At 51.5% G+C, this 25,969-nt stretch overlaps 1 protein-coding gene across 1 annotated transcript; it reads right to left on the reverse strand.

Moving 5' to 3' along the window:
* PLA2G4D (phospholipase A2 group IVD) lies at nt 1-25,969 on the reverse strand. The gene is made up of 20 exons (XM_024232772.2): nt 25,822-25,969; nt 20,067-20,139; nt 19,739-19,875; nt 18,646-18,777; nt 17,928-17,968; nt 17,529-17,571; nt 16,115-16,178; nt 15,597-15,733; nt 14,671-14,781; nt 14,188-14,225; nt 13,870-14,005; nt 13,388-13,524; nt 11,928-12,150; nt 4,658-4,775; nt 4,157-4,294; nt 3,828-3,935; nt 3,507-3,701; nt 3,101-3,267; nt 2,293-2,479; nt 1-1,324 (listed from the first exon to the last, which is right to left on the reverse strand). Exons 1-20 carry the CDS (start codon nt 25,864-25,866, stop codon nt 1,098-1,100), a joined length of 2,457 nt encoding a protein of 818 aa, XP_024088540.2. The 5' UTR covers nt 25,867-25,969; the 3' UTR covers nt 1-1,097.

Genomic DNA, 25,969 nt, shown 5'->3' on the forward strand with positions numbered 1-25,969 from the left:
CCAGGAATGCAAAGTTGGTTTAATATCCAAAAACCAATTAATGCAATAGAGTACATTAATAAAATACATGACAAAACCACATGATCATGCCATAGACACAGAAAAATCACTTGACAAAACCTAACACCTTTTCATCATAAAACACTCAATAAACTAGAAATAAAAGAGAACTTTCTCAACCTGATAAGGATGTCTAAGAAAAACCCACAGTTAAAATCACACTAAATGGTGAGAGACTTATGCTTTCCTCTTAGTGTCAGGAACAAGACAAGATGTCTGCTCTTGAAACGTGTGTTCATCATTGTACTGGTCAGGGCAATTGGGAAAAATAAATAAAAGGCATTCGGATCAGACAGGAAGAAGTAAAACCATCTCTATTTGGAGATGGCATGATCTGTCTACAGAAAATTCTAAGAAATCCACAAAAGTATTAGAGCTGGTAAACAACTTCAGCAAGATTGTGGAATACAAGATCAACATTTAAAAATCCATTGTATTTCTACAAAATAGCAATGAATAATCTAAATGAAATTAAGAAAGTAACTCCACTTATCAAAAAGAATAAAATATTTAGGAATAAATTTAAACAAGTACAAGACTTGGATACGGAAAGCAGGAGGAGAAAGAGGAGAAGGACAAGGAGAGAAGGAGGTGGAGGAGCAGGAAGAAGAGGAGGCAATGTGTTCAGGATGTCTTGTGATTCCCGAGGCCTGAAGCTACCTGTCAGGTCAGGCATCCCCTGTCCTTCCTGTCCCTACTCCTGATCTGCTGCCTTCGGCTTGCACTTCAAATCTATTCTGCTCAGGCATGGAAGTAATTGTGGTGTGAAAGTCTGTCTGGTTGGATCAGCTGTTCTACACACTGGCCTGGAAAAGTTATTTTCAACTCATCTCAAGCCATCCATGAGTAAGAGAGAACTCTGCGTGTGCAGTTCCCTCTGGGCAGCGAGACCAGCTACAGAGGCCACCCAGGCCTGGGAGAGCCCAGAACTCCAGCCAGGAAGGCCTGTGGCTGAGCCCAGCTGCAGATCAGGTTACTCCCGCAGGCCCTGGAGGGTCAGATTGTGGCCTTCAGGGTCCTGGGGCCTCTGAGCAGCCTCAGGTCTGTGCCCTTGGAGGCCTCGCCTCTAGGGTCCGGTGCTTCAGCGCGGTCCTCAGGGCCTGCAGGATGGCACCCTGGCTGGTCTGCACGTTGTAGTTGCTGAGCCACAGCAGGCGCTCGAAGTCTTCCTCCTTGTAGGTCATGTTGGACAGGGTGTAGGGGCAGGTGGCCCCGGTGAGATCCACTTGGCCAGCCTGGAGCTCTGCGGGGCTGCGCTGGACACCTGCCCGGGGGTGGGAGGGGTGTCAGGAGCAGGACGCCGGGGCCTCCACAGCCTGGCAGCGGTGCACAGGGAGGGCTGCCCCCTGCTGGAGGGGCCCCTACTTTCCTCCCAGCTCTCTGTGTCCTTTGCCCAGGAATGTAAATGTGGGTGGCAGGGTGCTCTTTGGATGGGTACTATTTGGTGGTAGAAAATACAATTTCATATTTCGTTGCCTTGTGGCGTGACACCCCTTAGGCTATTCAGGCAGCCCCACATGTCTCTACATCGCTTTGAGGCAAGGTGGAAACAGCCAGAAGGGGGAAGTCAACTGGGTTTGTGAATGGATTCTTACAACTCACGGTGGAAGCAAGGGGGCAGCGAGAACTTGCTGAGAGATGAAGGTTCTTTAGAATTCTCAGATGTGGGCTGAGCATGTTCAGAGGAAAGCTGGGAGATCTAGAATGATGGTGGGAACCGGAAAGCTGGGAATATCGCACAAAGGAAGCAATGAGTTTTTCCCACCAGAAGGAAATAAAATTCTGACCAGTTGGTGAGAAGAGAAGATAGGAAGGAATGTGATGGGGGTTTAAATTTCGGGAGCCCCTGAGGAGAGGCCCAGCTCCCTGAGAAGGGGCCCAGACTGGGCTGGGGAAGGATGGTGGAGAGGCCAACTGAGTCCCCCACAGAGCAGGAGAGCAGAGGAGCCCTGGGCAGCTGGGAGTACTAGGGCAAGTGGAAGGCTGCAGGAGCCCGGCATCATGACAAAGGGGACCCCTGCACAGCGATCCTGCAAACAGAGGGCCTGCAGGGATGTGGGAATCAGCAAGGAGGCCAGGGTGGGCTCCAAGGCCTGAGTGGGGCTAGATGGGCCTAGCCTGAAGCCTTCTCCTGGCAGACTCATTTCCCTTCCCTCGGCTGGGCAGCCGGGGGGCCCAGGGCAGGCCTCTGAGGGGCCAGGCAGCCTGGGTGCTCAGGAGGGGCTGCCTCACCAGGGGCTGAGTGGTCCTTGAAGGAGGCATTGACCAGCGGGAAGTGCAGCAGGATCGGAGCCTCAGGGCAGATGGGGTCTGAGAAGAGGTGGCACTCCCTTGGCTGATGCTGGTCCTGAGGGCTGGGTTCCACCCGGGGGAAGGGCAGCCCCCGGACCCTGCAGTACAGCTCCGTCTGCTGCAGCGCCTGGTAGGGAGAAGGTGGCCCGGAGAGAACTAGCCCAGCCCAAGTCAATGCTGGGCCAGTTCCAACCCACACCAGCTGCTTCAGTGTCAAGACAACAGCCTGGCTCTGTCCTCTCTGTGGTCGGGCCAAGCTGCAGAGTGACTCGGAGGGAGACCCACGGGGAGTCCAAGGACTCTGGTGGTCTGCAATGTTGTTTGGTTAAAATCTCTAGGTGGGGTACAGACCCACCCCCCAGCCCCCCAAACCCCAACTCTGGATTGCTATTGCTGGATTGTTCAACTCCCAGAGCCGAGAGGGGACCCACATTGGCACAGCGACTCAGGGGAGGTCTGGGGGATGGACATGGAGATGCTAGGGTCTCCTCTCAGCTCTGTCCAGCTGTTCTCTGGAGTAGGTGTGGGGAGGTCCCTCCCTGTTCACCTGTCCTGGGAGCCCAAGGCCCCCGCACCACGACAGCCTTCCCACCTAAGTACCCTGGCAGGAGCCAGCAGATCAAGGCCTGACACCTCTCCTTCCCTTCGGGACCCGGGCGATGTGGGGCAGGGGCTCAGTGACCCTGCTGCTCGCCTCTGGAGCTTGGCCTGGCTGGGCAGAGGGGTTCCCCTGGGGTGACCAGGGTACCTCGAAGGGCGCAGATAGGGAGTAGTCGAAGGAGAGGATGAGGTCCAGCCTGCGGCCCGGCCGGAACATGGAGGGACAGCTGGTGTTGATGAAGTAGCCAGCGTCCACCAGGCAGAGCCGGGGCTCCTGGGGGGTCAGCTGGCTGGGCATGGAGTCAAGCTGGCAGTCTGGTGGGAATCACAAGATGGTCAGAGGCCACCACCCTGCCACAGGTCATCCATGTCCCCTTCTCTCCTCTAGGTCACTCCCTGAATGCCACCCAGCCCTTCCCCAGGACCTTCCAAGGGGATCGTCTCCAGGCCACACCCCAGAAGTGGATGCTGACCTCCTAGGCCTTGGCCAGTCCCTGCCACACCACCCAGAGGCCCAACCTTGTGACCTAGGGACCTCTGGCCACGGCCCTGACCTGCCCAGGTGGAGAAGTCCTTGTTGCTACAGTAGTCCTGGTGCAGCTGGAGGCCCTGGAGGAAGTTGGGGCTGCGCTGGTGGAGGGGCCTGCCAGTCAGGAAGCCTTTAAATGCCTGGGCCAGCGCCGTGCCCGGCTGCAGCCACGAAGCCTCCAGCCGCGAGGAGGTCCCCGAGGTGATCAGGGGCTCCTTCTCTGAAGCCAGAGAAACAGACATTGGTCCCTTCTTCCCCTCACTTCTTCCCCTCAGACACCGCACACCACAAGCAGTCTGAAGGAACAGCGTCATCCCAGGCCCCTCAGTGCCCCTGCCCTTCCCACCTAAGCTCCTGGTCTTGTCCTTGATGTGCTGTTTCCAGGACTCCCCAGAACTGGTGAGGTCATACCAGGCGTCCAGCAGGTTCAGGGAGAAAATGTTGCTCCAGATGGCTGAGGAACACCAAAAGAGGTCAGCCTCAGGCCCCAGTCAACGGCCCCACCCTCAGGTGCTGATGGAAAATGAGAGTGGGGCGAGGGCTACCTCTACAATGCACCCCCCCAACACCCCTCCCCTTCGTCCTGAGGTTCTGCCCCACCTGAGCTACAGGACCCATGTCCATTCAGATGCCTGGCCCAGGGCTGCCCAGGGCCTTCAGAGCCACCACCCTCACCTTCCAGAAAGCAGATCCGGGGCTCCGGGATCCTCCTCATCAGTCGTCCCATGAAGAACTCAGAGCCAAAGAGCTCAGGAGGGACGAAGGCTCCGTACTTCAGGAACCCGACCTCATAGGGGGAGAACTCAACCCACTCTAATGGGGTGGGAAGGAGAGGCAGGAGTGTGAGGGGAGTGGACTGCGGGAGCCCCAGCTCTGGCCAAAGATACTGCCCCTGCCCCCAGCAGGCCTGAGTCCCGCTGTGCCTGGCACCAATGCAGCAGATGTGAGGAACGTGCAGTCCTAGACCGACCACACCCCTCCCAGCCCTTGGTCCACACCCTCAAGCACTCCCCACTCTCAAGCACAGAGAGCTGCCCTGAGCCCCTCAGCACCACCGCCCTTCCGGAAGGTTGGGCAATCTGTGCAGAGCTTCCAGCGTGAATTCTCTGGGGGCTCTCGGTGTGCAGAGGGTTTGGGGGGTGGAGTATGTGGTAGGGGGAGTAGGTAGAACTGTACCCTTGAAGTCCAGTGTCTCCAGATTGTTCTCTTTGACATTGAGGCTCAAGTAGAGGGGCAGAGGGTTCTGACCCCGTTCCAGGGCGGCTCTCTGTCCTGACAGCTTCTGATCCATCACCTGGGGCGAGAGGGCATCAGGGCCTAAGTGAGGCTGGGAGTACCCTGGAGGCAGCAGCTCCGCCAGGACAGGGGCAGGATGGGGGACCACGCTGGGGGTGAGGCGGCAGCTCCTCCCGTGGGGTCTGGGGACCATATGTGGGTCAGTTCCCACTCCTGCCCCTGTGTTCTGACCAGCCCTAGATGCAGGGTCGCTGGACAGGGCATGCAGGCTGTGTACTGTGAATCTCCAGCGAGGGCCATTCACAGGGACCACAATGCCAGCAGTGCTTCCAGGCCCATCTTCGTGGATTTAAGGGTGAAGTGGGTGTGGATACTGACACACAGACACAAGGACACATGCACACATCCATGTATTGCTTTGCAGAAAGGACGCAGCAATGCCCTTTTAGCATATACTGCAACCTATGCCAGGGGATGGACTGCCCCCTCTTCTAGGTTCACCTTAATGCAGTTCAAGTTTCAGCCCCTCCCGAATGCTTTCCTGACATCCTTGCCTCCCCCTCATTGTCCCTCTTCTTTCTTGCTTTGCATAACATGAGGTTGTACCCCATTGTTTATTCTTGCCTTCTGTTCTTAATTTCCTCCTCAACAGAGCTCCAAGCTCTGTCTTTGTTTTATTTTATTTTGAGACAGGGTCTCACTCTGTCACCCAGGCTGGAGTGCAGTGGTGCAATCTTGGCTCACTGCAACCTCCGCCTCCCAGGCCCAAGTGATCCTCCCACCTCAGCCTCCCGAGTAGAGCAGCTGGGACTACAAGTTACACTTGGCTAATTTTTGTATTTTTTGTAGACATGGAGTTACACCATGTTGCCCAGGCTGGTCTCAAATTCCTGAGCTCAAGCAATCCACCTGCCTTGGCCTCCCAAAGTGCTGGGATTGCAGGCGTGAGGCACCATGCCTGGCCCAAGCTCTTTGATGGCAATGACTATAGCTTGCCTTTTGGGGGAGCCTCCACAGAGCCTCCCTGAATTGTAAGGGAAGAGAAAGGCCTCATTCTATGATGAGCTAGAGTTGCAAATAGAGCTCTTCCCAAGCACCGCAAGGCGAATAGTGGTGCCTGCCTGGAGCACCACCTTGGGAAGGATTCTGCCGCCAGAGCTGAGGTTGATGCCGTCAGCCCTGGGCTGTTTCTACTGGGCAGTACATGTACTACGAATATGTCATCCTTCCTTTGGGCTCTCCAAGGTGGAAGAGTGTCTAGTTCTAGAGGCTCCCAACCTGCCACAGCAGCCCTTATCATCAGATTGACTCAGTGAATGTGTACACGTGAGAGCATGTGAAGCATGCGGACTTCTGGGTCTCCACTGAGAATCAGCCTGTCAGAAGTCACTTTGGTGTTTGCCTTTTAAAAACCCTCAGATGATCCTGATGCCCAGCCAGGTGTGAGGATTCCTACCCAGCCTACCCAAGGAGGGTCCCTCTCCCACAACCGTGGCAAAACCCAACACACCCAGTGTGTGTGTCCTCCTTGCTGGCAGCTCTTCTGTCCCTGACAAGAACACTCATGTGTCAACCACAGTCATCTTTCCACCCCATTTTCCAGTGGTCCCCAGTATGAGTTATAGGGAATTTTCAGGAAATCTCTAAATAGGGCTCGATCCCCTGCCACTCATGGTGGTGGTGTATGTACAAGTCAGTCCTTAGGTACAAATGTGTGTACGTGATCCCTTCTCAAAATCCTTTTATTTAGAAACTCTGTTGCTCTTTTGATACATATGTCTAGGGAAAATGTGTCATTTTACTACAGTTGCACAATTTATGCCCTAGGGAAAGTTCTGGAAAAAGGTCAGCACACCCCTCCATCTACTGAAACAGTACCCACCCGGTATATCTAATAGCTCACCAGTAAGCTGCAGCAGGACTCTCAGTCTCTAACCCCCCAGTTTCCAAGCGAGTAACCCCAACCCTGCAGAACACAATTCTGATGATTCAAGGGTCCCATGGGAAACACTGGAGCTTGGTGCAGTATTGGCAATGCAGGCTAAAGGGAAGGAAAGTGTGTCAGCTCTTAACTCAGAAAAGGATAAGAGAACCACTCTGAGTTTCTCCTTGAGGAATGATAAGCAGCTTTTAAGCAGTTCGGTACTTGCCAGCAAAAGACTGAAGAAAAAAGTTTCAAAGAGATGAGAGTTTGAGAAGCACTGATTATAGCTAGTGTATTTTACGAGTGGGTTTTTATAAAAACCTAATCAATATTAGAGATATATGTAGACTAATAAAGTCATTCTGAGCAAAGTTTCGGGGTATGATATTTACTAATATTAATGAAATTGTGATTTGTCATAAATGGAGTTATATTTTCTGACATTGTAAAGTGACTTTTGGTACTTTAGATTATTACATTATAGAGGTAATAAATACCTGTTTTTATCTAAAGTCTTTAAAAAATTAGAAATCAACACTAAAATTGCCTGAATAAAACATTATTTTGTAAAGTCTACAATGAATGTTAGCTTTAAGAGGTAAGGTATGATAACCAGAAGAAAAAAAGTAATAAATTGAAAACCTTTCATATTGGGACAAAATTTTAAAAATAGCATAGGTGCTTTTTTTGAGACAGAGTCTCACTCTAAAGCCCAGGCTGGAATGCAGTGGGGTGATTATAGCTCACTGCAGCCTCGACCTCCCATGTTCAAGCTATCCTCCCACATTAGCCTCCTGAGTAGCTGGGACTACAGGTGTGCACCACCACACTCAGCTAATTTTTAAATTTTTTGTAGAGATAGGGTCTCACTATGTTGTCCAGGTTCATTTTTAAGAATATATAGGTGTCTAATAATACCACAAGCATTTCTATTTTTGTGAACAATTAAAAAATTGTCTTCTAAAAAATGTCTATAAAGCTTACACATAAAACCATGCATTAAGTCATTACTGCAGGATCCAATGGTAATTAAATAAAAGTCTGCTTTATAGCTTAGGATCAAACTGCATTTTCTAGCACCTTGTAAAGTGAACTGTTAAAACAAGCTTCTCCCATTCTATAGTAACTAATTGCTGCCACCCAGCAAGAAAGTCAGTTATTAAAACACAACACCATCAAAACTGAATATGAACTTAAACAGTAGATCCAATGACTACATAGCACATAGTAATAAAATGAAAATATTTCTAGTAATTATGTTGGCTTTATAAATTCAATGTCATTTCAATAAAAATCCCAACAACATTTATCACAAAACATGACTAGGTGATTCTATCATATAATTAGAACAGCAGGCCACTCGTAGTGGCTCACACCTGTAATCCCAGCACTTTGGGAGGCTGAGGCAGGCGGATCACTCAAGGCCGGGAGTTCAAGGCAAGCCTGGCCAAAGTGGTGAAACACCATCTCTACTAAAAATACAAAAATTTGCTGGGCATGGTGGTGCATGCCTGTAGTCCCAGGTATGCGGAAGGCTGAGGCACAAGAATCGCTTGAACCCAGGAGGCGGAGGTTGCAGTGAGCCGATATGGTGCCATTGCACTCCAGCCTGGGTGACAGAGCAGGACTCTGAGGAAAGGAAGGAAGGGAGGGAGGGAGGGAGAGGGGACGGGAGGGGAGGGGAGGGGAGGGGAAGGGAGGGAAACGAAGGAAGGAAGGAAGGAGGGAAAGAAACAGCAAAGGAGTAAGTACAGCCAAGAGAATTCTGAAGAAGAATTCAAGTGGACTGGTAACTTGGCCTATCAGATACCAAGATTTATCACAAAACTTTAGTCAGTGTGCTGTTGGCATAGGGATAGAGAATCTGTCCTGTTGGAACAGAATAGGGCACTCAGGAAGAGTCCCAGGAATATAAATATATGAAAAATATATGAAACCTGATACATGACAGAATTAGCAATGCAGATCAGTGGAGAAAAAATTTAATAGATGAGACTGGGAAAATTTGTTATTAATGTGAGAAAAAACAAAATTGGATCCCTATCCACATGATACCTGGAGATAAATTCTGGGTGGATTAAAGTCCTATTAGTAAGAAATAAATCTTTAAAAAATTTTATAAGAATGTATAGAAAGATATTTTATAACTTTGGGGGAGTGAAAAGGAAGACTCCCCAAAACACAAACCATAAAGGAGAATGATAAATTAGATTATATTGAAATTATGCATTAAAACCATTAGAACTGGTGAGGATTCACATCAAGAATATATAAAGAATTCCTACAAAACAATATGAAAAAGACAAATTAAACAGGAAAATGGAAAGGGGTTTGAATAGGTAATTCATGGAAGAGGAAGCCCAAATGACAAATATACTTAAAAACATGAACTGTCTAACTAAAAATCAAAGAAATGCAAAACTATGATAAGTGTTCCTTTCACACCCCATAGTTAAACAAAACTTTAAAAGTCTGTCCAAGATATAGAGAAAAAGCAACTATTATACACTGGCAGTGGGAGTGTGAATTAACACAACTCCTTTGGAGAATGGTTTGGCAATAGCTAGGAAAGTTGAAGGTGCACAAACCCAGTGGCCCAACAATTTAACTACTGGGTATGTATCTTGGAGGCTTAGAGAATCTCTAACGCAGGTGTACAAGGAGACTTGTACAAAATTGTTCATGTAAATAATATCATATTTTTCTTAAGGATATATATGTGAAAATATTGTGAACTGGAAAACCTAGAAGAAATAGATAAATTCCTGGACACATTCAACCTACCAAGATTGAACCATGAAGAAACAGAAAAGCTGAACAGACCAATAACAAGCAATGAGATTGAAGTAGTAATAAAATATCACCCATCCAAGAAAAGTCAAGGACCTGATGGCTTCACTGCTGAATTCCACCAAACATTTAAAGAACTAATACCAATTCTACTCAAATTATTCCAAAAAATTGAAGAGGAGGGAATACTTCCAAAGTCATTATCCAAGGCCAGAACTACATTGATACCAAAGCCAGATAAGGACACAAACAAAAAAAGAAAGCTACAGGCCAAGATCCCTGATGAACATAAATGCAAAAGTTCTTGACAAAATACTATCACACGAAATTCAGCAACACATTGAAAAGATTATTCACCATTGATCAAGTGGAATTCATCCAGGAATGCAAGGATGGTTCAACATACACAAATCAATAAATGTGATACATCACATCAACAGATATAGTTGGGATCAGTGCCCTGGTTACATAATCAAAAATGCCTTCCCAAGTCTCACCTCGTTCTTACTTCTCCTAGGACCTTTGATAGCTATTTTGTTATTACTCATCTTTGGCCCTTGTTTGATTAACCTCTTAGTAAAATTTGTGTCTTTTAGATTACAATAGTTCCAGGTAAAGACAATGCTGGCACAAGGCTTCCAATCCATCCTGCCTACTGACCAGGAGAACTAAAGTGTTCTGCCTATGGGCCCCTTAGACCGGGTATCCAGAGATTTTTACTCCTCTGGTGGTTGGCCAGGGCCTACGCCCATAACATAAGCAGGAAGCAGTTACAGAAGACAGATTTCTACCCTTCTGCAGCCCTGTTAAGATTAAGGAGGAGTGTCTAATCTCTGAGACAGGAATGAGGTAGGAAGCGGGGCTTGACTCTGGAACTAGATTGGAGACTGGCTGAAACAGGGGAGGGCTGAAAGCACCTTTCTGTAAGACATGCTCACCAGTATCATGACAGTTTACTCATTCCCTGGCAACAACCTGGAAGTTACCACCTTTTTCTAGAAATTTCTGAATAACCTACTCCTTAATTTGCATGTAATTAAAAATGGGTATAAATGTGACTGTGGAAATGTGACTGTCCCTGAGCTGCTTCTCTGGACACACTGCTGATGGGTGGCCCTGCTCTGCAGGAGCAGTCACAGAGCTGTAACACTGTGCCCTTGATAAAGCTGTTTTTTCTACCACCAGCTAACCCTTGAATTTCTTCCTGGGGGACACCAAGAACCTCCATGAGTGGAACCCCAGTTTTGAGGCTCCCTTGCCCTGCAACATGATGATAAACCTAAATTCAGGATGGTGTTTGCCCCTGGGGCAGAAGGGAAATGAGACTGGGGAGGGTATACAAAGGGCTTTAACTGTATCTGCAACATTTCATTTCATAGGCTGGTTGGTAAGGTCATGCATATTCATTATGTCATTATGCTTTATTCAATGGCTTAGGTGTGAAGATTTTCATAATAAGTAATAAAGATTGAGATTTGCATAATAAATATTTATAGCTAATAAAAAATAAGGATGGTAGTTTCTAAGTAGTGTTGTACTTAACCAGTAAGAATAATATTTAAAGAAAAAAGTTGAAGGCAAATTCATTTTTGGTTAGTTTACATGATAATCATTCTTTTTAAATTCCTTCTATATAAATTTGTTTTCATACCCCATTAACGAAGTTTTCTTCCTCCCCTCCCATGATAATCATACTTGATTAAACCCCTGACCCAAAGATAAAGATGAGTCCTTCTGCTAGTAATATATTCCATACTTTTTGTCTTTTCATTGTTTCAAATGCTTTTGAAGCTTTGTTCAGATAGTTATGTGTGGTAAAACAACAGTGTGAAAAAATAGCTGATTTTAATAATTGTATCTGTGTAAAGTTCAGCAATTAACTTACTAAGCTTTCTCTCAAGCAGCATTGTAATGTTTTTTAAATGTATGTTTAGTTTTGTCTTGATGCTGTTAGAATACTAAAGAAATATAATAGCTAACACTTAATGCTTATTCTATGGTGAGGTATCATTGAGTATTCAGAACAACTCTATGACTTAAGAACTATTTTTATCCCCATTGTGCAGAGCAGAAAACGGAGACACAGAGAGGTTAAGTAACTTGCCTAAGGACACACAGCTAGTAAGAGGTACTGGGGTTAGAACCCAGGCAATCTGGTTCCAGAGTTTGTGCTTTTAACACCACCCTGAAGATGAAGAACAGTGAATTTCATATTGCAGGATAAATAAAAACGGTTCTAGCAATCTTACCCATTCAAAACAAAAGTTTTGTTTGCTTAACTGACTTTGACATTGACTCATTCCCAGCTTTTGGGAGAGCCAGAAATTTCTGTTTTATAGCAATTAATTAAAGAATCTGCTAACTCACAAAGGCAGCATTCCAAAGTCAGACAGACACTAAAACACGGGCGCTTCCACGCTGCAGGAAATGCGCATGCGCATGTCAGCTGCTTGAGAGCCCTGCCTTCGTCCCCGCACGCGTGCGCAGGCGCCCTACCTGGCCGTGCAGCATGGACTCCAGCACTAGCGCCCACAGGTCCACAAAGGTCGTGGGGTGGCCCTGCTCAGCCCGCAGCTCCAGCTCCCGGCGGTAGCTCGCCAGGCGCTCTGGGGAAAAGACCTCCAGCTTGCTCTTGGCCAGGTGCTCCCGGGCGTATCTGATAGGTCCCTCCAGGTCCCTCTGCGACCACTCAGGGTCCCCGTACAGGTGGGCCATTGTCCTGGGAGAACGAGGGGACAGAACAGTAGGATCCTGAGGCCCAGCATGGGGCACTGCAACTCCTCCTTCCCACCCGGCAGCTTCTCCTGACAACGTGGCTCCTGCTGCCAAGGCTCTGCTGATCTGGGAAATGGGTCTCAGAGCTTTCTCTCCTTCTAGATCAGCGCTGTCCAATATTAATACAATGTGAGCCACACATGGAATTTTAAATTTCCTAGTAACCACATTAAAAAGATATACAAGCCTATAAAAATTAATTTTAATATTTTACTTAATTTGCTATATTCAAAAATATCATTTCAACAAGTAATAAATACAGTTATTGATGTAATTTCTATTTTTTTCAAACTAAGTCTTCCAGATTCACTGTGTATTTATAACACATCTCAATGTGGACTGGCTGCATTTCAAGTGGTCAATAAACAATGTGGCTAGTGGCTACCATAGTGGCTTACTGTACTGGACAGCCCAGTTCTGGACCCCACTCCCATCTTCATGGTCCTGTCCTGAAGCCTTTTCACACTCTGCTTGTCAACAGCTGCACCTAAACTCCTCTGAAGAGTTTCCTCTTCTTTTACTCCTTAAAGTCACATTTCAATAAGACTCAAAGGAATGAATCTCTAACAGCGGGATGCTGCACCTCCTCATGCTGCGGGGTGAGGGCGTAGGGAGGTAATGCTATCTTTAGGTAAAAATAGTATCTTGACCTCAATGTCTACACAGTCTTAAATGGACAATAAGGGAATCTACCTCGAGTGTGGTGAAGATTAAATGCAATAATAACAATGAAAGATAAAAAGAGCTACCAATTAGGAACTCCTGGCTGTGCTGGGCATTAAGTTAAGCGTTTTACTTGGGTGATCCCCCCACCCCAGTCCCACGTGGTGTGTGCTATGATTGTCCGTTTGGAGCTGCGTCAACTGAGAATCAGAGGAGATAAGTTGCTCAGCGTCAGCCAGCCAGTAAGTGGTGCTGCCAGGACTCAAACCCAGCTGCATCTGAGTCAGCTACCTCACAGCCTTTCAGTAACATCCGGAACGCACCTCCTGCGCCGCCTCGCTCACGGCAGGGCTTCTGTAAACGTCTGTTTCCTTCCTTGTGGGAAAGCTGTTTGGCGCCCGTCAGATCACAATGCTCACGCCTACTTGGCCTCCCCATACAAAGTGTCCCTCTGGTGCCCACTCTGCCGCACTATGGCCCCTGATCGTCTCTGCCGTCCAGTCCCCCAGGATCCTTACCACGTAGAGCCAGAGATGCCACTGAAGTAGGTCACACAGTCCAGGAGGCCCAGCTTCTGCAAGGCCAATAGGTGGCCGTACAGAGATGTCATGGCCCGGGCACCTCCTCCTGTGGCCATGATGCCCACAACGGGTACCTGGACCACACACAGACATAGGCTGGATTAACAAGGAAAGGGGCCAGCTGCCTCCTGTCTCACCCAGGGCCCCGCCCGCTCCTTTTCTCCAGGGAAGGGACCCCATAGTCGGGTCCTGATAGAGTCAGGGTTAGAGCTGGGTCCAGCCCTCCTCTGGAAGCAATGGCTCTCAGGCCAGGATGGAGCTCCCAAGGGAGTTAGAACCACAAAGCCCACCCACGCTCCCATGTCTCCACACACATGCCCACTCTCCACTGACTGGAGTTTCTGGAGAGGCATAGGAATCAGGTACTCCCTTAGGCCAGTCCGGGATATCTGCACACACATCCCTCTGTGCCCCCAGACCTCGTCCTCCTGGAGGTCTCTGTCCAGCTGCAGGGCCTGCTTCAGGGCCTTGGCCACCACCTGCTTCCTCCTGCTCAGGAAGGCCTGCTCCTCTGCACAGAGATTGAAGCCCAGGTGCACGGCCAGCTCCTCAGGGCTGTGGCAATGGAGGATCCAGGGGTCAGGGGACACCTGCATAGCTCAGCCACTGGCTGGCCAAGCCCACAGTGAGCTGCCAAAGAAGCCCACTCCTCCAATCTCAAGGACCACCCTTGTCCATAGCCCACCCCTCCTGCATGCCCGCCTCTCACTGTCCCCACAGATGTGAATGTCCCTTACCAGCCCTCTGCCTTGAGCTGCAGCCTCACTGCTGGGGCCTGAAATCAAAGCCAGAGACTCTGCTCAGACCCTCCTAGACCCTAAGCGGCACATGGGTATCCCTGGGGACTTGGTCCCCTTCATCTACATTCTTTTTTTTTTTTTTTTTTTTTTGAGACAGAGTTTTGCTTTTGTTGCTCAGGCTGGAGTGCAATGGTGCGATCTTGGCTCAACACAACCTCCGCCTCCTGGGTTCAGGCGATTCTCCTGCCTCAGCCTCCTGAGTAGCTGAGATTACAGGCGTGCGCCACCACACCCGGCTAATTTTTGCATTTTTAGTAGAGATGGGGTTTCGCCATGTTGGCCAGGCTGTTCTCAAACTCCTGACCTCAGGTGATCCGCCTGCCTCGGCCTCCCAAAGTGCTGGGATTACAGGCTTGAGCCACAGAGCCCAGCCTTATCTTCATTCTTACTGGCATTTCCCATCCAGTTGAGGCCACTTACATTTGGAGCAGGAACATCCATGGTCACCTCCTTCCCAGTGGTCAAGGGCCTCAGGGGCACAGTGAGGTACCCAGCTGAGTTGTCCCCATTCCAGCCATTGCTTGTGGAGCTCTGAAGGGAAAGCATCATTCATTCATTCATTCATTCATTCAACAAATCCCTACTATCTAGACTGTAATCCAGACAGACACAGTCTCTCCCTGATAATACAGAATATTATAATATTGATAAGTATCATAATTATAACTATGAAATTATAAAAGCTAATATTTATGTAGTATGAAGGCATTGTTCTCACTGAATAGCATGTATAAATTTATAAAGACATGGGTAATGAACTGATGTTAGTAAGTGTTGTGAAGGAAATAAGTGGTGTGATATGACAGTTTCTAATGCAACCAAAGGTGGAGTACGTGGGGTTTATTTGAGGTGGGGGTCAAGGAGGACCCTCTGAAGAGGCACCATTTGAGCTAAGATGTTGAGGAGGAGAAGGAGGAGGAGGAGGAGGCAGTCTTGGAGGAAGCCAGTTGGGGACAGGAGAGCACTTGGCATATTGGAAATGAGAGAGGAGACAAGGATGGCTGGCGCATCATGCATGGGGGGAGTGTGGAACAAAATGAGGCGGCAGAAGTGGGTGGGTGCCAGGCTGTGCAGGGCCTTGTGGGCACAGATGTCATGTCTTATTCTAAGGGTATCACTGGAGGGGCCACTGGAGGATTCAAAGACTGATATGGTGCAGCAGCCCCATGCCCGCTCTGGCCGCTAGTGGTCCTCCGTGTCTGCCAAGAGTGAGGTGCCTAACTAGGGGAGGCTGACAAGGCCACAGGGGCCTTGGCCCTGGTGGGCAGGGAAGGTAGGGAGGGGCCCGCAGCAGCTGGAGCTGCCCAAGCCTAGGATTGCAAACGAGGTCTAGAGCCAAGACCCACCCTCAGGCGCCCGCTCAGCTCTGTCTCTAGGGCTGTCATGTAGTGGAAGCAGAAGGCAGAGGCTGTGCCCAGGAAGGATGTCTGTGTGTCCTCATAGGACCCCTTCAGCACCAGCTCCAGCTCCAGCTTGTCCTGATCTAGGGAGAGAGTAGGCGGGTTAGCATGAGAACAAGAGCCGGGAACCCCAGCTGGGACCTGGGACAGCAGCACCACCACCTGGACTCAGAGGATGCCCGGGTGGCAGGGCCATCATCAACGGCATTCTGAAAAGGGCCCTTCCCAGCCCACGGGGCCCCACAACCCCCCGCCCTGGACTCCTGCCTTCTGCAACATGCTCTCCCCCAGGTCAGGGGACCCTCCTGCCCAGCAGAGATGCGTGGCCGTCTGTGCCATGTGGGTGAGAAGAGAGAGGCAAGCTCTATCCTGCTGCTGGCCTTCCGCCCTGCGCAGGCTTCCCAGCAATCCTCCTCACCCCCACATCCAGGCAGAGTCCAGGCCTGGTTCTAAGCTGGTCTCACCTGCAACCACAGCGGTGCTCCCTGTGCTGTCCAGATGCACATCCAGGCATGACAGCTCTCGGGCCTGGGGAAGACCACATCATGGGCAGGGGCCTCTGCAGGGTAAGCTGAGGTCCCCTCAGCCTCAACCCTCTGAGCCCCACTGTCCCAAATCCACCACACACACAAGGAGTTGTGTGGGCTCAGGATGGGATTGGCTGCAGAGGCCCTTCACCCCATCGCCGATCCTCTGCCGCGGCTGAACCTGATATTCCCCAGCAGCCAGGAGGGCCCTGGCTCCACACCTCCCCTCCAGCTCTCCTGGCTTTGCCAAACTCCTGAAACCTCCTAGAGCACCCAGCCCTCAGACACAGCTGTTTCTTCTCTTGTTTCCCTGTGGCTTGGAGCTGGAGGAGGTATTCTACCACAACTCCAAATAATCTAAGCAAGCCGCCCACCCACAGGAGGGTAGACTGGGCATCGGACAAACCCGCAAAACAGGAGGGTAGACTGGGCATCGGACAAACCCGCAGAACATCTCCTGGCTGTCCTCTGTGGCCTAACTGGGGGACAATGACAAGGCCAGGCCCCCGTGGCCTTGCCAAGGGAGCCTCTGTGTGCTGTCTGTGAAGCATACCAGCAGATGCCCACCACCCACGCTCCACACAGTCACCGAATTTGCCCACCTGCTGTGTGTCTCCATCACCTCCTAAGAGGCAGTGCCATCAGCTTGACTTTATTTTCATGTGTATTTTTAAAAGTAATACCCGCCCATCAAACAGCCCCTAGGAGCTTAAATGCTGGGCTCTAGGTGCCTTCGCACGTGACCGTGGACCCGCCTGCTCCCAGGTCTGTGCTGCTGGTCTGGGCCACTGTGATAATCTAGCGCGTCGCCCGCTCGCCACCTTGCAGCCATTTCTGTCCACTGCAGCTTCGTGAGCCCGTGGTCAGGAATGCTGACCAGGACTCTCCCCAGTCCCTGGGAGGAGCTGCCTGAGCCTCTGATCCTCCTAGGTTGGCAGTACACTGCCCTGGGAACTCCCTCTGAGCCTCGGTGACCTCAACATGAACAACCGGAAGGTGGGCCTGGCCTGCCTGATTTCTTCACCGCTTCCCAGGGGAAGCACTCAGTCAATCCCTAGAACTATGAGTTCACCGCAGGTGACTAAACACCTTCCGGAAGCACCCCGAACAGCCGTGGGCCAGAACCTCCTCTCAGCAGAACCCTGCCTCCCCTCTCTCTATGCACCCCTTAGCTCCAGGCCCCTCCAAGACCCACAGCCCCAGGTGACCACCTGGCTGGAGGGCTAGGGGTGGTTTTACTACGAAGCCCTGCCCCTTCCTTGTCCCTGCTGGTCCACACCCCAGGCAGCTGCCCTCCCTCCCCAAGTGTCTGCTCTGGGGCCCCTCCCCTAAGCCTGGGGAAGGTGCTTACCACAAGGACTTTGTTGGTGATGAGGTTTTCCGGGCGATCTGACCTGGAAAAATCAAACCATGCAAAGGCAAACGCTTCCTGCATTGATCTCCCCCTCCCGCCCATGTGGGGTCTCCCTGGGTGATGCTGAGGGCTCTGTAAGTCCTGGATTCGGTTCAGGGGGAAGGGGAGATGCTTTGCAGGAGGAGAGGGGAAGGGAGAGAGCAGGGAGAGAAAACATCGGCCTTCCTCTCTGCATTTCCCTAAGAGAAGCCCCGCCCTACTCCCTACCTCTCTGGCAGGGGTAGGAGATGAGGGACAGTCAGGCTGGACTGACCACAGGGAGATCTAGATCAGGGCCATTTCCTCAGACAGAGACTGAGTCCTGAGACACTCCCTGGGCTGTGTGACATTACTCACGTTTCTTCCATCAGGAACTCCACATCCAGCTCCTCCTCTCCCTGAAATCAGAGAGGATAAGCAAGTCATCAGCACATACCTATGTCTTCAGAGTTGACACAGTTCTTTCACAGGTGTCATCTCATCCTGTCAAGCGGTCTCTAAGGGAGGCACGTTAGTACAATTATTTCCAATTTACGGACGAAGAAACTGAGGTATGGGGCCTGATGGGCTACCTGCCCACATTGCCCACAGCTAGTAAGTCTGCAGAGAACAGGTCTCCCTCCCTTGGAGGCCCCACAACTCTGGGCAAGACTGAAGGGGAAGACAAGGAGCACAGCCAAAGGAGGCATGATGTGCAGGACCCATATCTTTTTCTTGAGGAGGGCCCAGACCCCTGAACTCTGCCGTCCCCACCCCCAGGCTGCAGCCGGAAGGGATGTGAGGCCTTCACAAAGCAGGCCTTTGCACCACCAGCAGGAGTGATGGATGGCGAGCTGTGTTTTGAGGGGTGGCCTTCCCACAGGTGGCTAAAATGCCTCCACTGGGTGATTCAGCCTATAACTGTAAAGTGAAGCCTTCTCCTTGCTTACTAAAATGCAAATATCTCTGGAAGGGGTTTACATTTTTCTATGAATGAGTTCACCCCAGCAGCCTCCCAACAGGTGGGAGAAATAGCAACTTCCTCAGCTTGGAGTCGGAAGACGTGGGGCCCACGGGGACTTCCCCACCCACCCACCTGGGGACTCTGGGAGAAGGTTTTCCGGAGCAGCTTGCCAGGGAGGACTTCTGAGATGTCGTAGAGAACCTTGAAGCAGATGTCATCCTCCGTGACTGAGTCCTCATCATAGATGCTAAGCTCCAGAACATTCTAGGAACCAGGAACAGCGACTTAGCATTTTACCTGCTCATAGTGAGAGTAGCTCACGTCTGTTGAGCCCTTACTTGATGTCTAGAGTCAGAGAAGATCATTATGCCCCCGCACGTCTGTGCTTCAAAATAAAAAAAACTGTAAAACTTAAATATAAGGAAATCTTATTAAATTTCAAATTTCCTCCTTCTAATTTTTGTTTTTATCAAACATAAAATTCTGAGCTGGGCATGGTGGCTGATGCCTGTTGTCCCAGCACTTTGGGAGGCTGAAGTGGGTGGATCACCTGATGTCAAGAGTTCGAGACCAGCCTGGCCAACATGGTGAAACCCCATCTCTACTAAAAACACAAAAAATTAGCCGGACGTGGTGGTGGGTGCCTGTAATCCCAGCTACTCGGGAGGCTGAGGCAGGCGAATCGCTTGAATCTGGGAGGCGGAGGTTGCAGTGAGCCCAGGTCGCGCCATTCAACTCCAACCTGGGCAATAAGAGCAAGACTCTGTGTCAAAAACAAAACAAAACACATAAAAGTCTGTCAAATAATTCCCTCTTCCTCTCTCCCTGTCTATGTCTCTCCCTCTCTCTGTCTCCCTGGCTTTTCTGGCTCCCTGAGGTGCACCCTAAGGTATGTGCTGGTGATCTTTCATGGTCTTCCACGCATTGTCTCATCTCACCCCACAGTGACCCGGTCAGGAAGGGGCTCTTACTGTCTCTGTTTCGTAGCTGGGCTTCGAGAGGAACCCAGCTTGTGGCAGTCAGTCCCACAGCCAGTTGGTGAAAGGACCATGTTCATTCTTACATACATTCCCTTGCACACAGCACAGACAGGCCAGGGCACAGAGACCCCCTACTCCTGAGAGTTTCTCTGACAGCCCCAGAGGAAGCATGCTCGACCCCAGGAACCCTCGCATGGGGGTCCAGCCTGTTCACAGTGGAGTGGCCAGGAGTCCCGGGCCTTCACCTTGACCTGACTTTGGATAAGGAAACGGAAGGCCTCATTCCACACAGGATGACTGGTGTCGGTGAGCGTCTTGGTCTTAAACTTCATTCCAGGCGCAGTCGACAGCTGTAGGATCACGTAAGGGTCGGCCTCACTCACTGCCAAGGTTAAGGAAGACTTCGTGAGAGAGTACTCTCCACACCCCTCTCCATGAGCCACACCAGTTTCCTACCAAGACCCTAGCGGTCACCACAGGTGACCCAGCCCAGCCCCAGGGTGCTCGTCTTGGCCCTTCCTATGGGATCTGGTCTTCCCTGCTCCCGACAGAGCGCATAGGGCGGTTACTCACACAGGTCAGCCCAGCGCAGGTTCCGCGCCTCCAGGACCCTCACGGTGAGCTGCCAGCAGGCAGAGGCCTCCCCCTGAAGAGAAAATCAAACTCCAGAGTCCTTTCTGCATTCCCTCCCCTACGCCTGGAGCTGCAGCCCGGGCTGCCGACACCCCTCACCACTCTCCTGGTACTTGGTGGTGCTGACACCGCTGCCAGGCATTCCGGGGACACCCTCTGGGGACCAAAGAGCCTTTGTCCACTTCTGTTTTGGGGGTCATGGTTCTGGGCTGCAGCAGTCAGGGAATAGCAGCTCACCCAGGGGTGGAATTTGTGGAACTCCTTCCCCTTCGGGAACAGAGCAACATGGGTAGTGGACAGAGCAAGGAAGTGAGGCTCCAAGGAGTGGCAACCACAGAGGTCAGTTAGATGTCAGCCATTCCCAGAGCTCCCAGGGAGGGCAGCCCTTTGGCAAAACAAGGGCTACCTTTGGTGACCCTGCTGCCAGCACTGCCCACCCCTCAGCCCTTCCCGACGGGAAGCAGGCGCATGACTTAAGGGAGGCTGAGCCTCGGCAGCCCAGTCCACAGGTGCTACCCTGGATCTCAGCTATCTGCACTGTAAGGGGTATGAATGAGGAAACTCCAAGAGCATCCGGCCATCACAGGGAGCAGCGGGTGCTGTGGGTGAAAGGCCGCTGTGTATTAAGATGCTGATGAGGCCACATCAGCCACAGACATCCCAGGTGTGAGGGAGAAGCAGCTGAGTGGGCAAAAGCTGGAGGAGAAGATAAGCCGAGAGTAGGTGGCAGGAGGGCAAGCAGATGGCCAGTGGGGCGTGGCTGAGGCCTGCTGGGGTCAGAGCACTGGGGGTGTCCCCACACCCTACTGCTGAGGTCCCCGGCACTGCCACGATCAGAAGGACGCTGGAGTTTCTGTTCTTCCTGGGCCCTGCGGCACAGCTTTTTCTGGGCATCTGGCACAGGTTTCTTATAAGCCCCTTTGATGTGAGATTACTCAAATGGGTTTGGCAAGGCAAATGGCATTTTTTCCTGACCCCAAGGAAGGTTGTTGGCCTTGCATCCTCTTGGAAGGGAGCCTTTCCAGGAGGACCACCTATGAGGCACGTGGCCCCAGCAGAAAGAGCCCGTGTCCAGAGGGTCCGTTAGAACAGGGGCTGTCAGGAAGGAGCACTGCCTGTGCTGGGGAGTGGGGCAGTGGGAGCCCCAGCCAGGAGGGGATCCTGCAGGGCCACAGGGTGGCAGGACCCCCAAGAGGCACCAGGCACATGAAGGCCTATGAAATGCTAACCCTAGGAGCCATGCAGTGTGGCGGCCCTGCTGAACAACCCACAGACCACCTTCATTGCAGAAAAAAACCCGTGCTGGGGCTTCTGCCATTCAGCGGCTCTGCCACCAGGTTAGACTCCCCATTAAGTAAGTACGATCTTCTCAGACCCTATGTCCCTTCACCCGCTCCTCCCCGACCCTGAGGGAGCCAAAAGCCAGTGCAGTGTTTGCACAGTGAACATTCGACATCGCATAGCTGGGAGACAGCTGTTTTCTGCTTTGTGCTCTCCCGTGACCAGACCCACTTCCACGCATGTGGTTGGAAGTTCTCGGTGCCCACGAGGACTGGTCCCCGCTCTGCACGGATGCTGCTTGCTAGGGGCTGGCTCAGCACCCACAGGCACCTGACTCTACTCCCCACCAAAAACTGTAAAGGACCATGGGCCACAGCAAAGCCATATGCCTGGTGGCCCTGCCCCTGCATCTTTCCTCTCTGTGGTTCCATGCCAACATCCCTATCATTCCAGGCAGCTTCCCAGCAGAGCACACGTGACCTCCCCGAGCAAGGCAGATTTGTTTCTCTCTTCTTGGGAATTAACTCCAGTGGCACCAGCAACTTGTCAACTCTATAAACCTTAAGCCTTATAGAGGTTGTCAGCAGCAGAGATTTCATGAACTTTGGGACATCTAGCTCCATTTCCTCCCCTCACTCAGATTCCACCACTGCCGGCCACAGGGAGGTGATGCCTGGGATGCTGGGGCCCTGCAGGGTATTGAGTTTGAATGTCCCACTCCAAGACAAGACAGGGGAAGGGCAGAGGCAGCCCAGCTTCGCTCCCCTGCTCCCCGGGCCAGGCTGACACTCCACAGGTCCACAGCTTGTGGGCTGCTCTACTCACTTGGGCTACTGAGAAGTGGCCCCAGTTACTCACTGTCTAGCCAGTCACCATCCCAGGTTTAAGCACTGTGGTTCATTTCTCCCTCCCATCACCGAGAGCTTCTCAACCTCAGAAAGCCCACCATTCCCGGCAGGTTATTTTCCCTAGAGAGAAACCCCAATTCTCTTCACCTCTAAGATCATCGCTAACATGGAGTGCCCAGAACATGGTATTATTGCAACAATGATTACAATGACTGGTCTTTACGGGGGCTTAAAGGCAGACTCTGGAGCCAGGTTGTCTGGATTTAAACCCTGGGCCTGCCACTTACTTGCTGTGTGACCTTGGACAAGTCACTAAACTTCTCTGTGCCTCTGTTTCCTCATGTGTAGTGGAAATAATAATAGTTTTGACCTCACATAGTATTCTGAGGCTTAAAATGTTGATGCCTGCAGACTGCTTAGGAATAAAGTAAGCAGTTTTTAGGTAATTGCTATTGCTACTACTGTTTATTAAGTATTTGCCATGTTTTCAGGCACTGTGAATGTTGCAGATATCAAGATGAAATCACTTTTGTCAGACCCCGACAAATTAGGGCTGGGAACACATAAAAGAGCAGAGCTCATATTTACACGTCTGAGATGAGAGTTGTTTCCAAGGACTTCCTACAAACCCCACAGAAAACAGCTTCACATCCTTCATGCTGAAGTTCCTCTTTGCCAGGAAGAGGGAAATGAGCAGACCCGCCCTGTCCCCTGCTAGCACCGGTGCCCTGCGGTGGGGCAATGCAGGAGGTCAGAGAGAAGAGGAGTGGAAACCCTGGGCACAGCCCCTGGTCCTGGGGACTCAGTCCTATGAATGCCGGCTGGAGGCGAGGTGATTTCCAGGTGTGGGGCAGACTCAGGCTCCCAAATCGCTGACACTTAGGCTTTTGTTTTACCTGGGAGCTAGACCTAGAGCAGGCTGAGGGAAAAGCGGGAAGGGGCACAGCCTTCGCCAGGGAGATGAGTTGAAAAGGTTCATCGATAGACATCCATTAGGACTGCAGTAATTCAGATAAGATGTTCTCAGAAAACACGCGTGCCCAGTAACAGCATCTCCACCAATGAACTGACAACTCTGGCTTTGAGCCTCTGGAACCAATGAACTCTGTTTCCAAGCAGTTTCTGTGAGCCTCCCCCTTTTTTCCGGTAAAAGCTTCCCTTTCCCCTTCCCTCACCATTGCCCTGGCGGCCTGTCACTCGGCACATTCCGAGCCACGGTCATTTCTCATTCCAGAGTAAACACAACATAGAGGTCATTTTCTCTCGTGTCTTTCTGTAGGGTGACAATACTGTACTAAGCATATTACCTACTGTAACTTTATTTATCCTCCCACAGCTTCCAAAGACGATTCTCCCATTTCCTCCCATTTTCTACATGAGGGAATTGAGGCTCAGAGAGGCTAACTTGCCCAAGGTCACACAGTTAGCGGGGACACAGTTAGAATTCAAACTTCAAGGCCAGAGCTCACAAGCCCTGTCTACTCTACCTTCCCAGGACTTTGCTTCTTTGGAAAAGCATGCAACTCTTCCCTCATTGCCCCACGGATATCTAGGATATCCAGACACCAGATTTTCATAGATTTGTCTAATTTGACTAATAGATATTCATAGATTTGTCACAGATTTGACTAATATGATTACTGAGATAAGCGACATTTTAACTCATATGAATCTTTTCTCCTGAGGGCATAGGGGCGTCACATTCCCTTCTGAAAGCTCCTCCCATCTGAAATACCACCTTAATTGATGACTAACCCGGAGGCTTCTGGAGGAAATTCTCGTCAGCCCAGTCACCTGTAGGATCCCCCGAATGCCTCCCTGTTGAGGGTCTCAGCCACTCTGAACCTTGCGCAGGGACCCCAGAGGCTCTGGGCCATCCTGCTCCCGGTGGAGAGGCCCAGGGCACACGTTTGCCAGGAAGTTTTGTGAGAGGCTCTGTGCTGCCCTGTGCCCATCTTGGGAGATGTGGCCCAAGAGAGCTTAAGGGGGTTGGGTCCAGAGTATCCTTGCTCGTGATCCTGGGTGTTCAGCAGGAAGAGGGAAACGAGCAGACCCGCCCTGTCCCCTGCTGGCGCCGGTGCCCTGTGGTGGGGCAATGCAGGAGGTCACAGAGAAGAGGAGTGGAACCCCTGGGCACAGCCCCAGGCCCTGTACCTCCCTCAGGCTGGGTTGAGTCTCCTGGACCGCACGGCAGGCACGTTCCAGAATAGGTCCCGGACGGCCAGCCTAGCCTGCCAGCCCAGGTCCCGCTCTGGGGCAGGTTCCAGGCCCCTGTTCCAGCAGGAATGAGGCTAGGATAAACCGCTGCTGAGGCTTGCCCACCGCAGGAACCGACTTGAAGGCTGGGGCTTGAGGACCTGGTCCTGGGGACTCAGTCCTGTGAATGCCAGCTGGAGGCGAGGTGCTTTCCAGGTGCCGGGCAGACTGAGGCTCCCAAATCACTGACACTTAAACGCTTTTGTTTTACCCGGGAGCTAGACCTAGAGCAGGCTGAGGGAAAAGGGGAAAGGGGCACAGCCTTCACCAGGGAGATGAGTTTAAAGGGGGGAATATTTCAGAAACCTCCACAATGGGCTGTTCTGGGCTCAGGGCTCCTGATGGGACAGGTGGTGGAGCCAGAGCCGCCAGCCCCTCCACTGGCCTGCATCTGTGGACTCCCCCACATCCAAATGTCCGCTGATGTCTGACTTGTGGGTGGATCCACCTGACCTCAGGCTGGGGCAACAGTGTGGTCCTCCACTGAGGGGTCCCTCTCATCTTCCCCCAGGGATCCTTAGTGTCTGCCCTGCACCAGGCTGAGCCTCTTCCAGAAGCACCAGTCTGGAGCTGCTTGTCTGGATCTAGCTCAGGCCTGGGTCTCAGGGCCACAGCTCTAGAAGCCCAGCGAGGTCTGCATATGAGGCAAAGGACCTCAGGACAGTGACCTTGACACACTTAGCCTCATTCCTGGCCACCACCTGGGGCACCGAGGGAGACCTCAGAAGCCAGCTCTGCTGGCCTTGGTCCCTGGCAGAGGATGAAAACTCTGGGCTTTGGAGAAACACATGACAGAGGGTGGGGGGGTGGCGGGCAGTTTGCAGGCCTCCTTGGCCTGGATGCAGCCCCACAGCTCTTGGGCCTAGTAAATACTTGGCAGTGGATTGGGGATTTGGGCCCCCAGAGCTCCGGAGACACACAGGGTGATCCCAGGGCTCCAGCCAGTTCCAGGAAGTCTGCCGGCCTGTGGTGGTGGGGCTGTGGGCCTGGTGGGTCTCCTTTTGTGACACACGCAGCCAGTATGTTCTCCGATGTTGGTGGGGGGTAGGTCCCTAAGGGCACTGCTGCAGTCACTGGTGGTGGGGAGAGGAAGCTCTGCTGACCAGACTCACGTTTCCCAGCCCCCGCATCTACAGATGCTGCCCACCCACCCCACCCACTCTGCATCCCAAATCTCAGACTCCCTCGCCCTCTGGCCCAGTCTGGCAGAGATTGAAATCACCCTGATTCCAGCTATCACACTTCCCAGAATGCACCCTGGCCCCAGGCCTGCCCTGACTGGTGTCCACATGCTCTGCAGACACTGTTACCTGGTAAGGGTGGCCAGGTGGTCCCCCAGGTGACAGGCTCTCCATGCTAGCCCTTCCAGCTTCACTCCAGGCCCAGCCCTTGCCAAGACGCTGGCTCTCTGGCTGAGTGGCAGCGACGGTCCCAGTGGGATAGGACCAGCATGAATCT

Source organism: Pongo abelii, chromosome 16 (assembly GCF_028885655.2).
Source record: "Pongo abelii isolate AG06213 chromosome 16, NHGRI_mPonAbe1-v2.0_pri, whole genome shotgun sequence".
NCBI classification, from domain to species: Eukaryota; Metazoa; Chordata; class Mammalia; order Primates; family Hominidae; genus Pongo; species Pongo abelii.